At 37.0% G+C, this 14,337-nt stretch overlaps 1 protein-coding gene and 1 long non-coding RNA gene across 2 annotated transcripts; one reads left to right on the top strand and one right to left on the bottom strand.

The window, feature by feature from the left end:
* The first annotated feature begins 7,916 nt into the window (after nucleotides 1–7,916).
* LOC103854501 (proline dehydrogenase 1, mitochondrial) lies at nucleotides 7,917–10,317 on the top strand. The gene is given in 4 exon segments (NM_001302001.1): nucleotides 7,917–8,480; nucleotides 9,147–9,798; nucleotides 9,890–10,130; nucleotides 10,278–10,317. Coding segments are annotated over 4 exon segments (1,497 nt in total).
* A 2,123-nt stretch (nucleotides 10,318–12,440) lies between these two features.
* LOC117131826 lies at nucleotides 12,441–13,183 on the bottom strand. Its single transcript, XR_004455225.1, has 2 exons — nucleotides 12,836–13,183; nucleotides 12,441–12,752 (listed from the first exon to the last, which is right to left on the bottom strand). It is a non-coding gene; the product is annotated as an uncharacterized LOC117131826 (long non-coding RNA).
* Nucleotides 13,184–14,337: the final 1,154 nt, after the last annotated feature.

Raw genomic sequence — 14,337 nt, 5'->3', positions numbered from 1 at the left:
AAAAATAAATCCATGAGAAATATCGTTTTAGATATGTTAATGCTATATTATTAATAAAAATGATAAAAACAGCCATAAAGCCACCTAAATTGATTTAACTATTCATTTACTAAATCTTAAACAAAATTTATTTTAAAGATTAGTTATATTTCTTACTATTTATTAATAATAACTAAAAATTTAAAGCCATGTAAGAAGTTATTTATATAATATATAAATAAAATATAAATTAATATGTCATATATTTCATGTAAATAACAATCCAATATAAATTTAATATGATAAATGTAGAAGATTATAAAATATATATTACCAAATTTTAATAGTTATATATATATATATACCAATTTTATCATACATTAAATTTTGATTTGTAAAAAATAGAAATATATTTGTGTGGATGCATTGGTAAAAATCTAAGAATGTAAATGATATAATTGACGATTTAAAAAACAAAATATTTTTTTTTCAATATAAACTATATATTATTGTATTTAGAAATGTTATGTTAAACAATTTTTTTAATGCAGATACATTTAAAATTTATATTACCATTTATACAAAATATATTTGTCTATAAAATTCAAATCAAATATTCGCGAATCAAGCACTACTTGATATTTTTTTATTTAGATATATAAACTCAATTTTGGTCATATTGTCAAATTGAGTCAGTTTCTGTATCATTTATTGATTCGATGAAGATGGGATTGAACAATTTATTTGAGTACTTAGTGCATTTCCAATGGAACTCTATTTTTTCCTCTATAATTTACACAAAAGTAAAGTAACTATATTATAATGTAATTTTTGCTTCAATTGTGTTACTCTATAATAGAGTAAATATAGAGAAATATCATATTTTACTCTATTTTTTTTTTGTCGTCAACTATTACAGACTCATAATGACTCTGTAAACCAAACCGGGTGATCTGCATCCATGTGAACGACAAAAGACGGTTGCTTCCTAGCACTGCGTGCTAGTCTATCCGCCATTGTATTTTGCGTCCTTGGTACATAGATGATCTCTGATCTGGTGAAGCTCTCTTTTAGGGTTTTGACATCCTCCAAGTAATTTGCAAAAGCTGGCTATTCATCTGGTTCAGAAACCATCTTCACCAATTGAGAACAATCCGTTGCAAACGTAACCTGAAACTGACGTAAATTCCTCATACATTCCATTGCCCAAAGAAGCGCTTCCATCTCCGCATGAAGGGGAGAGATACTAGCCCTCACATTCCTTGCCCCCAACAATCCCTCAAATCCTTCTAAGGTGCTGAGCCAACCTTGTCCTGAAAAAATGTCCCCCTCTTTCCATGAACCATCTGTGAAACACCATCTTCCTGGAATTGACGGCAATGTCGTATCCACTTGTTGTGGTATTATCCTATGTTCATTCAATATTTGTGCTTCAGCCCACAGTGTTGATTATGTTTCCGCTAATTTAAGTGTATCCATGGGATCCATATCCAAATTACTGAAGACTTTATTATTCCTAACTTTCCAGATGTACCATAGTATCCATGCAAAGTGATGATCTTCCAGCTGCGAAAAAACTCTCCAAAATAGATGATCCATGTTTGTGAAGAGAGAACTTGTTGGGAAAATATCTGGATTTGATGGTATCTTCGAGAGAGCCCAGACCTGGAGTGCCGGAGGACATTCAAAAAATACATGGTTTATTGATTCCTCATGGGCTCCACATCTTGCACAACAAAGATCCCCTTGAATTCTCCTTGCCTGTAAATTCTTCTTTACTGATATACATCCTGTCACCAATTGCCATAGAAAATGTTTTAACTTTGGTGGACACCTTATCTTCCAACATAAAGCCTTCAGAACATTCACTGTGGGGCCAATCAGCAATGGTGGTCTCTTCCTATCTGGATAAATCCGTTCTACCTGATAACCCGATTTGACCGTGTATTTCCCATTTTTTGTGAAGTGCCACCCATCTCTGTCTACCCTCTGAATCCTGCTCAGTGGTAAACTTTCTATAAGTTTCGCATCCTGTGGATCCACCAATAACTGAATTGCCTGTGAGTTCCAAGTACGTGAGGTAGAGTCAATGAGAGACTCCACTGTAAGATCCGGGTATAAATTATGTTGATTTTTATTTGCTGGTCTTGGGCGAGTGGTTGGGAGCCATAGATCATTCCATACAGATATGGAAGAACCTGATCCCACCCTTTTGGTTAGTCCTTTGCTTACCAGAGATCTAGCAGAGACGATACTCCACCAGCCATATGACGGAGAATATGAACGAATTGGTTCCAGAGGTGAAGCATTCCTGTAATACCGACCTTTGAAAACTCGAGAGAATAATGTGTTTGGCTTCTCTATTAGACGCCATAACTGTTTACCAAGCATCGCTGTGTTGAAATCAGTGATGTCCTTAAACCCTAGACCACCTTCATCCTTATCTAAACATAATTTGTCCCATGATTTCCAATGCATGCCTCTTATGGTTCCCCCTGAACTCCACCAAAATTGTGATACCGCACTCGTCAGTTTTTTCACAGTTGCCTTAGGTAAACGATAGCATGACATCGTATGATTTGGTAATGCCGTAATCACTGATTCAATGATCATTTCCTTTCCTCCTTTTGTGAAGAACTTGAAAATCCATCCATTGACTCTATTATTTAATCGATCCTGAACAAAGCTAAACACTTGGATCTTTGAACCCCCCATATTTTCTGGCAAACCAAGATAAGATCCCATTTCTCCAAGATTCTGAACACCCAAAATATCCCTTAAATCCTGTCGTACTGATTCTTCAATCTTATGTCCAAATTGAATTGAACACTTTTCAAAATTTATTAACTACCCCGAAACTGCCTCATATTCCTTTAAAATCCGAAGAATAGTTTGACACTCTTCTTTTTGGGCTTTACAAAAAAAGAGGTTGTCGTCTGCAAAAAGCAAATGGGATATCGATGGACAAGCTCTTGCCACCTTCATTCCCGTCAGTTGTTTCCCCCTCTCTGCCCTTTTTATATTTGCAATTAAGGTCTCAGTGCAAAGAATGAATAAATAAGACGATAAAAGATCCCCTTGACGTAAACCCCTATGTGGAATAATGAGTCCACATGGTTGACCATTAAGAAGTACCCTATATTGAACCGACGATATACATTCCATCATCAATTTAATCCAATGGATGTCAAAACCCAGTTTTTGTAGTAGGGCCTTGATGAAGTCCCATTCTACTCTATCATATGCTTTGCTCATATCCGTTTTAATTGCCATAAACTTTCCCTGACATGCCTTGTTTGTTCGTAGTCCATGGAACATTTCCTGGGCTATAAGAATATTATCGGAAATCAGCCTTCCTGCCACGAAAGCCGATTGGGTTTCAGATATAAGTAAGGGAAGATAGATTTTTAGTCGCTGACACAAAACCTTGGAAATAATCTTATATCCTACATTACAAAGACTGATTGGCCGCAATTCCGTCATCCTTGTGGGTCTTTCCGTTTTTGGAATCATACAAATATTAGTAATATTTAATCGTGTATCCATTTTTCCCGTAACCAAAAAATTATTCACCATCTCTACCAAATCATTCTTAATAATATGACAGGAGTGTTGGAAAAAAAGAGCAGTCATGCTATCCGGCCCGAGCGCCTTCTCTGGATGCATCATAAACAAAGCTTCTATGACTTCCTCTTCCGTCGCTAATCTCAACAACCGTTGATTCATCTGGGGAGTAATACCCGGTGTAACCTCTGCCAGAAAACTATTGAAATCCGATGGAGAAGTGGTAGTAAACAATTTGTCAAAATAGTCAATAGCTACATTTTCCACACCCTTATCCCCTGTAATCCAAGTCCCATCCTCATCATGTAACCCAACAATTCTATTACGAACCCTTCGTTGCTTGGTTAAAGCATGATAAAACTTCGTGTTAAGATCCCTAGAGGAATACCACATATTCCTACTTTTCTGGTGCCAATACTCTTCTTCATCCTTATATGCATCTTGTAACTTCCTTGACACCTCGAGAATATCCTCCTGAGACCTAGTATTATCTGTTTGTACCTCCTAAAGTGCTTGTTGTAAATCATTTATTTTTTTTCTTTCCAAAGGGTGGATTATTTTTCCTCCATTTAGCAATTTCATGACGACAATTGCTAATGCGTGCCACTATACTCTCCGTTCCCCCTTCTACACCTCCTTCGCTATGGTCTAGCCAACCCATTGTAATTGATTCCATAAGTCCTTCTTGTCCAATCCACCTCTTATCGAACCGAAATTGTCCCTTCCTCCTGGGAATTTTATCTTCTAGATAAGCCACCACCGGTCGATGATCCGAAGCCACCATCCGTAAATACTCTGTAAAAGAACATGGGAATAAAGTATGCCACTCTTCATTTGCTAAAGCACGATCTAATCGACATTTAACCAGCATTGTCCCTTTCCCTTTTCCTCTTCTTCCTTGCCAAGACATTTTATTTCCCCGAGCAAGAAATTCTAGTAAACCACTATTTCTTATCATGTTATTAAAAGGAATAAACGAATCCGTGCTCCGTATAGATCCTCCGTCTTTCTCATGATTACCAGTGATTTCATTAAGGTCACCTCTAATGAACCAAGGCTCGGATCGCGATAGTCCATATCTAGTTAATCGCTCCCACACTTGTTTTCGCATCTTTTGAACTGGATCTCCATATACAAAAGTAAGATAAACAATTTTTGCCAAGGATCTCCGCTTCCACATCAATCATACGGTTACTAGAATATAATACCTTGACCTCATAATCATTATTATAAAAAAGCGCTAATCCTCCACTTTTCCCCACTGGATCCACTGTGACCAGATTATCATAACCAATATGTGCTTGAAAATTTTGAACAAACTCTGAATTTTGCTTCGTTTCTGCTAAAAATAAAAAATCTGGTTTATGTTTATGCCTTATCTCCTTCAAATAGCTTATGGTCCACTTACTTACCATTCCTCGACAATTCCAACTTAATACTCTCATTTAAAATATTGTTTTTTACTATGCTCCGAAAAGCCAAATTGACGGGTGTAAAGATACCCTATTTCCATGAACCTCCTATTGTTCTTTGTTTGAGGCCTTAAACACCCATATTTGCCATTTTCTTTTTTCACGTAGAATGCAGAAAATATAACTACTTGTAATAGAAAAGAAAACTCCTCCCTCTGAGCTATCAACATGGGTGAGAAGATTCCATTCCTTACGTATATGTTACGTACCCTCCAATCCAAAGATTCCCATATCCCAACAAAGACCCTGAAAAATACATCCATCTCCTTGCCCCAATCTATATAAAACGGTAACATACACACAAGAAAAATGAAAGCGTCTCCTTTATAACTCAAATACCCCGAAAACATAAACATACTCAACCCAATATCACCAACACGATCATTTGCTAACAAAACTAGAATAAAAAAACGTGAGCTCTCTCTCCTTTCCACGCCACATATCCCTTCCAAAGATCCTTGGCTCCTTGAATTTGTATTTTTAAGAAAAACGAGCAGCAGTGATGCAATTCTAGAAAAAACGCCGAACTCCTCGACGTGCCAGATAAGCCTCCTTACATCAGCTCCAGCCAAAATGTGATTCCCCTTAAGGTCCGTTTCTACGATTAACTCTGTTTTCTGTGGTTGGTTTAATGAGACCAACCAGAGAACCCATTTCCCTGTTAACCACTCCAAGCCCCCAGTCCCTGTTAAGCCACCGCAAATCATCAATCTCCGTATCTCCATCAAATCAAATCCATTATTGAATCCTCCATTTTCTTTATAATAGATTAGATTCTTTATACTTGAGTAATCAAAAATAATACCTGAGTAATCATGCGAATTCACCGGTATAATTGCCAATATCGAGATCCATTTCGCATATGTCCTTGATTTCCAAAAAATCCGTTTAAACCAATTTCCTGTACCCGATCCACAACATCGGAGATTTGAAGAAAATCCCCTGAATGAAATTTCTTTACTCCGCCCTTTATGATTCCTCTTTCCTAACACAACCCCGCCGTCAATTCCTGGATCCCATCGGTGAGAAGGCATCAAGAGCGTGAAATCCTAGATCGCCTATTCTATCGCCATCTCCCAGAGCGTTTTATCATATTTTATTTTATATTTGGAGTGAAAAAGTGACATTCATCTATATTTCACTATATAATAGAATAATCTTATTATCGAGTAATACCATTGGAACAAAAGTTACACTATAATAGAGTTATTCTATTTTTGTGTAAATTATAGATGAAAAAATAGAATCCTTTTGAAAATAGTCTTATTACCGGTAAAAATAATCCAAGAAACCAATAATGCAGTCTGATTTACACGTCAAACTAGTTTTTAAAAGCAGGACCATCAAAGTCTCATATTTACAGGATCAACAAAAGACACATTTCAGCATACAAAAGAAATTTTTTTTTAATGAGCTTAATTTCATTTTGCGTTATTGTTTTGAAATAACTTCTTTATCAAAAAGTTAATGTTTTTGAAATATAAAGTGAATATTGCATGAAAGGTTGGGCTGGACCAATGAAAATGGCGGCTACAGCTGGCGACTTTCGTGTCCAAGGCTTACCTAACCTATTTACTTCCTCACGTGACCCTCTCACCTTCTCGCCTCTCAAAATCTAACGGCTTAAATTCCTCAATAAACTACTTTTTTTTGTTTTATCATTTTGCCAAAACTTGGTAGCACTGCCATTTTTGGGGGACGCATGGGTCCCGCTCACTTGGTTTTCATTGCTTATGTTTTTGTAAAGATCTACGTCTGTCAAAGATTCTCTGTATTGAAACTTTTGGAAAAGGTACGGTTGTATATTTGTATCTTATTGTTAGCTTTGGTTGGTTCTTCGTCTTCACTTTTGCGTCAAGTGGTTTGGGTTGGAAGAATAAAGTAATAACGAGTTAATTTAATTAACAGTGGAAAATCAACTATAATATAAAATTCTCACAAGCGCTATTATAAAAGCTTCTTGGTAAGAGACCGAAAATTATGGGCAAGACTAGAAAAAACTGTACATAAAGATGTATGTTTTCCAAGATTCAGACAAATAACATGATATTATACAGAATATCATGTAACAAAAGGAAAAAAAAATGTATTTGCTGAAATTTGTAGGCTAGATAAATCTGATATTTAAAAAACCACATGCATAAACGAATTACCTGTTAACAAATAAAATAGTATATTCTACTTTTTTTAATAAACTAGTACTAGTATTTTACAATTTAGTTAATGCATAAAAGGAAAATAATGGGTGAATCAAAATTGAAGTTGTGCTAAGTAAACTTTTTAACTTCACATCTATTTTTAACTACTTACTTTTATTAGGAGAGAATATTTACTGATTAATTCAAATTAAATAACACTAAGATTCCGGAGATTCCAATATAGAAAAGTCAAAGATTCAAAGAACAAGTCCAGGTCCTCGCGTTGTATCCGAGTCACCATCCACTCATCCTTCATATCTTCCTCCACCGTCTCTCCAGAAATTTCCTATTTCAATTTTTAAAACAATAAAGTCATCATATAATATCAATTAAATACTTATCCAATGACTCATCTTATAGTCAGTGCCTGGCTGTCTCTGTCGTCCGTAATTATTATGGTAACATATATTGTTGAGTTAAATTTAAGAATTTGACTTTCTTTATAAAGATTCCGTTGTAATTTTAGATGATTTAATTTTATCACAATCCTATTATATCGAACACGTAAAACGTGTATGTATATGCATATAGTTTTATACTCTTCTATAAATATGTGTGGCAGTAACAAAGGAGGAGACATCAATCACACAACAAAGCGTTGAGAGAAGAAAAGAAAAGCGATAAAAGCGAGAAGCCTAAGAAACATCAGAAGAGAAGAAAAACAATTTTATTTTTCGTTTTATCAAGAACATCTTTGAATTTTATGGCAGCCCGTCTCCTCCGAACAAACTTTATCCGTCGTCCTTACCGTTTCTCCGCTTTGAGCCCGGTGGGTCAGCCCACCGTGACCGCTTCAACCGCCGTCGTCCCGGAGATACTCTCCTTCGGACAACAAGCGCCAGAGCCGCCTGTCCACCACCCAAAACCAAACGAAGCTCACCATGACATCGATCTGTCCGACCAAGCCCGTCTCTTTGCCTCTGTCCCCACCTCCGACCTTCTCCGCTCCACCGCCGTGCTGCATGCGGCGGCGATAGGTCCGATGGTGGATCTTGGATCGTGGGTCATGAGTTCTAAACTCATGGAAACCGCGTTAACACGTGACATGGTCCTTGGACTTGTGAAAAGTACGTTTTATGACCATTTCTGCGCCGGTGAAGACGCTGACGCAGCCGCGCAGCGCGTAAGAAGTGTTTACGAGGCTACGGGTCTTAAAGGTATGCTTGTGTACGGCGTTGAACACGCCGATGATGCTGCCTCTTGCGATGATAACATGCACCATTTCCTTCGAACCATTGAAGCTGCCAAATCGTTACCAACATCTCACGTAAGCAATCCTCATGTGTCTTTATTGATATTTTTTTTTGTTTCATTTTAGAAATCCTCTGTTTTTTTACTTTTATATTCCCGAATAAACATTTTTAAAATCGTATTAGAAAAGACAAAAAGAAAAATATATCATACCGTATCTCGAGTTTAATTATTCCATAACTTAAAACAATTAATTTTTAATGGGGCCCTAATTATCAAATTAGGGCAAGTTGGTTCCACAGCCGAATCTCCGTACCCTGTCAAAGTACACTTGCATAAATACATAGACGTGCATATTTATATCTTTATTTTCATATAAAATTAATAAATTGATTAAATTACCCTCACGCGTTTTCAAAACCTTTGATAAGTACCAAGTATACACAGCCAACTTGCTCTTTACTTCTTTTAATGTTTTTTTGTTGTGAAAATCACTTTGCGTTTAATTTATTTTCTTTCAAAAAATACATTTTTAGATACGGTGATAAACTCAAAGCATCACTATCTGCCAACATTTACACGCACGAGTTCCCTGACCTTGTAGATGGACTAGAACTTTCGTCAGAAAGCTAGTAGATTACACTTTAGGAATATTCTCCCTTTACCTTGACCCGGTTTATTCCGGTTTAACTATTATTTGGTTTTATATTGACACGTTATTTTTTGCTCTTTGCCCTAACAGTTTAGCTCAGTGGTCGTGAAGATAACCGCGATTTGTCCCATTAGTCTTCTAAAACGAGTGAGTGATTTGCTTCGGTGGGAATACAAGACTAAGAACTTCAAACTCTCATGGAAGCTCAAATCGTTTCCGGTTTTCTCCGATTCAAGCCCTCTTTACCACACAAACTCAGAACCGGAACCCTTAACCGCCGAAGAAGAACGGGAGCTCGAAGCAGCCCACGTAAGGATCCAAGACATCTGCCGGAAATGCCAAGAATCCAACGTACCTTTGCTGGTCGATGCTGAAGACACAATCCTCCAACCCGCGATCGACTACATGGCGTACTCATCAGCGATCTTGTTCAATGCGGACAAAGACAGACCAATTGTTTACAACACGATTCAGGCCTACTTGAGAGACGCTGGTGAGAGGTTGCATTTGGCCGTACAAGAAGCCGAGAAGGAAAATGTTCCTATGGGGTTTAAGTTGGTGAGAGGTGCTTATATGTCTAGTGAAGCTAGGCTGGCAGATTCCTTGGGGCACAAGTCACCAGTCCACGACACAATTCAGAACACGCACGATTGCTACAATAACTGCATGACTTTCCTAATGGAGAAAGCGTCAAACGGTTCGGGCTTCGGTGTGGTTCTTGCAACACATAACGCTGATTCTGGTAAGCCACTGAACACAATTTTTAAACACATAATTATCGTTCCTTTTAGGTTAAATAGATTGCTGATTAGAGAAATGTTTTTAAATTATAGGGAGACTTGCATCAAAGAAAGCAAGTGAGCTCAATATCGATAAAGAGAACGGGAAGATAGAGTTTGCGCAGCTATACGGTATGTCAGATGCATTGTCCTTCGGTTTAAAGAGAGCCGGGTTCAATGTTAGCAAGTACATGCCATTTGGACCGGTCGAAACCGCTATACCGTATCTTGTCCGACGTGCTTATGAGAACCGGGGAATGATGGCCACGGGAGCCACTGACCGTCATCTCATGAGGTAATTAATTATTTTATTTTATTTTATTTTATTTTGACGTCAGGTAATTGATTAACTTTAAAACATAGTTAACTTATACATATATCATTAGTCCGGTTAACATCGATTTTGGATTTAGCTGAACAATGTTTATATTGGTTATTGCAGGATGGAACTAAAGAGGAGATTACTCGCCGGAAATGCGTGAGGAGATGAGTTTAATTGTCCTAATGTATGGAGCCATTAAATTGAACTGGGGAATATAGATCAACAAATTTGTTCTATGTAGATTATAAGAAAAATATATTATGTAAGTAGGTAAGAACATTTCATCTGGTTTTGTTGTAAGGGACTAAGGGGGATACATATTTAATTAAATCATTCATCAATGTATATTCACCCTTCCTTATCAATAATAATGGAATTACCTTTTTATTTACTCTTGATTCGGTCATTTGAAGATGTTATCCTATACTTAATTAGGTCGCTCGTAACATGGTGGATAGCCTCTCCTGATTATATGATCCAACTCGAGCCCAACCATGAAATCTGTTGGAGATAAGACCATATTGAAAATATGTAAAGGGCTAGAGATATAAGAAATTTGGGCCACTTCAGTTACCGCCAATAAGTTGAAAGCCCAAAAAAAATTATCATGGTATCAGAGCGGTTTTAAGTTGGAAGTCCAAATAACTTATCAAAAGCTCACATCAGATTTTTAATTTATTAATAAACTCGGTTTAGATTGCGAGGATTCTTCAAAGAAGAAACAGTTTTTTTACTCAATGGAGACCGTCATATTGGATGAAACTTATCCATATATGGAGCCACCTAGGTGTGAAAGGGGTAGGTCGATCTCTATGAAATAAGAAAATTATAAAATATAAAATTGTTTGAAATACCACATATCAGATATTATTTTTCAAAAATATATTTAATCAAAAATTTTAGAGTAATTGCACTCTACACACAAACAAAATATCATAATTAGGTGGATACACATTTTGGATTTGCTTAGGTTTTGTCGACATTTCTATGACCAATATACCCCTATTTTTATTTGATCATAAGTTCATGTAGCCCAAATATTTCTTATATCTATTTCTGTAGTTTCTTCTTTACATGGGGGAAAACAATAAATAGATTCACTTTTCTCACTGTTACCACTTTGTTTCATAATTTTTTATTATTATAAAATTTTGAATTTATACGGAAAATAAAGAAAAAATAATCAGTCAAGATTCATAAGAACATTGCCAAGGAAGAGAGAAGAAGCTTTGTTTCGTGAGCATTTCATTTCGCCTTTGTCATCTAATTCAATTCCATCTCTGCATTTCCTTCGGAACCTTCTCAAGATCGAAAAAGTTTTAGGTTTCTGAGAATTCTATCACATGGAGCTGCGGATCTTCCGGGGAGGTAGATGGAAGTTAGATCAGAGACTACTCAGGCGCGGAGCGATAAGCTTCCGCCTCCGAAGCTTCGCTTACAAGTCTGGTTCGCCGCCGGTGAGCTTTGGCATACCCGGATCTTAACTGGTTTAACCAATCACACTTTCAGATTCTCATCTCCCATGGAACCAGTTCCATTTCCGCCTCCTCTTCCAGATTCTCAGCTGAAACTTGTTAATCAATTTTATATCATGGCAATGTGAAATGTAGTCAGCTAAAACTTGTAAACCAATTTGACCAGCTCTTTCTTCGAGTCAGGCAAACACATAATGTGGGCTAAAACTTTCGAATGTCTTTTATGACAATCATCATTATATTGCTTATGTCAACAGCTGTATTTTTTTAAAACACAAAGTTAAATTAATTTGTAGGTGCTTAACCATATGTATTTGGTTGTTAATCAACTTTATATCATGCCAAACAACTATTGTGGACACAACCATAAGTGTACTTGTAACTTGTCACTATTATGGATAACCGGCTAAAAACATGTGTTATCCATGTATAGGATCACTAATGACAGCTACTGCATGTCTTACACTTATAAATTTGTGAAGATAGTCATCTTTGTTTACGGTTGATAATCTAATCAACGAGTTATCAATTAAATTTGATTAATAGCATGTCCCTTATAGAACTGTTGTTAATGATGAATAATATATCCAGCTAGCATATTGTAGCTGGCCAACTAAAATATTGCCCAAGACATAGCCAACTTAGTACTTGGCCGGCTATATTTCAGTTTACATAGTCAAATAGAAAAGTATCCCATTGCAAAAACTTATTATAATTGAACATAAATTCTATCATCGGAGTTAGCCGAGTATTATTGTAACTATATCCGCCGGTCTGTTTGTTAACCTGAAAATAAAACAATAGAGTGATTATATTGTAACTATATCTGGCTAATATATTCATTATACATTTTCTCCTATTTGTTTAACTTATATCCGGTTAATATTGTACTTATATCTAACATACTCTTCGGTATCCGGCTAATATGTTCAGTATACAATCCAGCCGCTGCCGGAGATCCATTTCAAGACCCACCCATTGTCCTCGAACATGAGCTTACTCATCGATCCCAGCAGCTCAAGCACCAACAAGCCCTCCCCACCATAACGACTCATCGCTTTCCCCTTCACCATCGGTCGAACACTCAGAACTCCAAGAGGTCGTAAGGAAGGGATTGAGACTGCGCAGTCAAGACGAATCTTAGAACCGGATCTCGTTCTCTAAAGATCCGGACATGCATGACCACCGCCGCAAAACCACCACCTGGACAAACTGGAAACTTCGACAGCAAACAAGCACCACCTCATCAGGCCAGCGAAAGACCCTAAAACTCAAGATGAAGCTCCGGCCATGAACAAGAAAGAAAGAAAATGAAGGGACCCTCACGGAACCAGTACCAATGCTAGAACACCGGCGACCGGAGGGGGCGAGATCTGACCGGAAAAAGGGGCTGCGCTTCTAGAGAGAGGTTAGAGAGAAAAAGGGGAGGGAGGAGAGAAGTAGTAAATATTTTACCAGAAAAATAAAAAATATTTAGTATATCTTAACTAATACTTATGACCTCACTAATTTCTGCGGGAATATAGTATAGGGTTACTATGGTAATCTACTTTCACTCGAAGAATACGCCAGCCCCCTAGAAAACAATGTTGTGTGTATTTACTTAATTTGTCGATCTTTTATGGGTTTTGACCAAATTAACTCAAAATTTTAACACTGTTTAGTTTCAAACCACAAAAATGCAAAGTTCTTCCAAAAAGCTTCTAAAAGAATAAATAAACTAAAATAAAATCACCGGTTACTGACATAAAGAGCTCAAAACCGTATATAAATATAACCTGCGAAGGACTAATATAGTATCAACCAACATACAACTTTTTGTACTAGATCTGAAAGTATTGATCAGCGTTTTCACTAAGTAGTTGTTACAGCTAAGGGACCATCTAAGTATGACAATGATCTGTGGTCTCTGGTAAAAGTAGTTGCAATTTTTATGGCCACTTGATTTTCCTCAGCAATGTATGTTTGAACAACCAATATTGGATTGATTGAGTAGCACCTTATCGCTTCCACTCTATTTTGCTAGTGAGGGTAATGTGTCAGGTAGAAGATAGCATCTCGAGCATGAACTAAAAAGGCTTCAAAGATGATATGATCCCTTGAAACTGCATATCTCTTTTTTTAACCACAATAACGGTTTGAAAAGAACTCAGTTTTTAGAGATCTAACTCAAAAAGATCAATTTGTGCGTAACAGTAACCATTGACTTATTAAATGGATAGGAAAAATAATATGCCAGCGAAACAATCGTGGAAGATTGAAATAATCGACAAAATCGACAAAACCGTGGCTCTACAAGGAGCCAGAAATTAAAGACATAACCGTCACTCCAATAGGAGTCTTAGGAGTCATCAACTCTCAAAATTCTCACCACACTGGGAGAGAGAACCCGATGAGAGACAACTTGATGCCTCACACACCACAAACTCTAAGATAACTCCACCAAAGCAAGGAAAAAACCACCGGACACAACAAGCAGCGAACCGAAATTAGCAACACTGATAACATCAAACACAGTCCAGATCTAAACTGAGACCCTCAGATCTGAACCAGCGAGTTTTGGAAGAACACACTTACTCCACAAAATAAAGTAAAAGAGAGAGAGAGGAGAGAGATAATGAGAAGAGTCAGAAATAATGACACATGAAAGGGCTCCAGCAACCGCCTAAAAAACGCGGCGACGACGGAGGAACAAAGAGATGAAG

This window comes from Brassica rapa, chromosome A02 (genome assembly GCF_000309985.2).
Source record: "Brassica rapa cultivar Chiifu-401-42 chromosome A02, CAAS_Brap_v3.01, whole genome shotgun sequence".
In the NCBI taxonomy this organism is placed as follows: Eukaryota; Viridiplantae; Streptophyta; class Magnoliopsida; order Brassicales; family Brassicaceae; genus Brassica; species Brassica rapa.
This window is presented reverse-complemented; position numbering and strand designations above follow the sequence as displayed.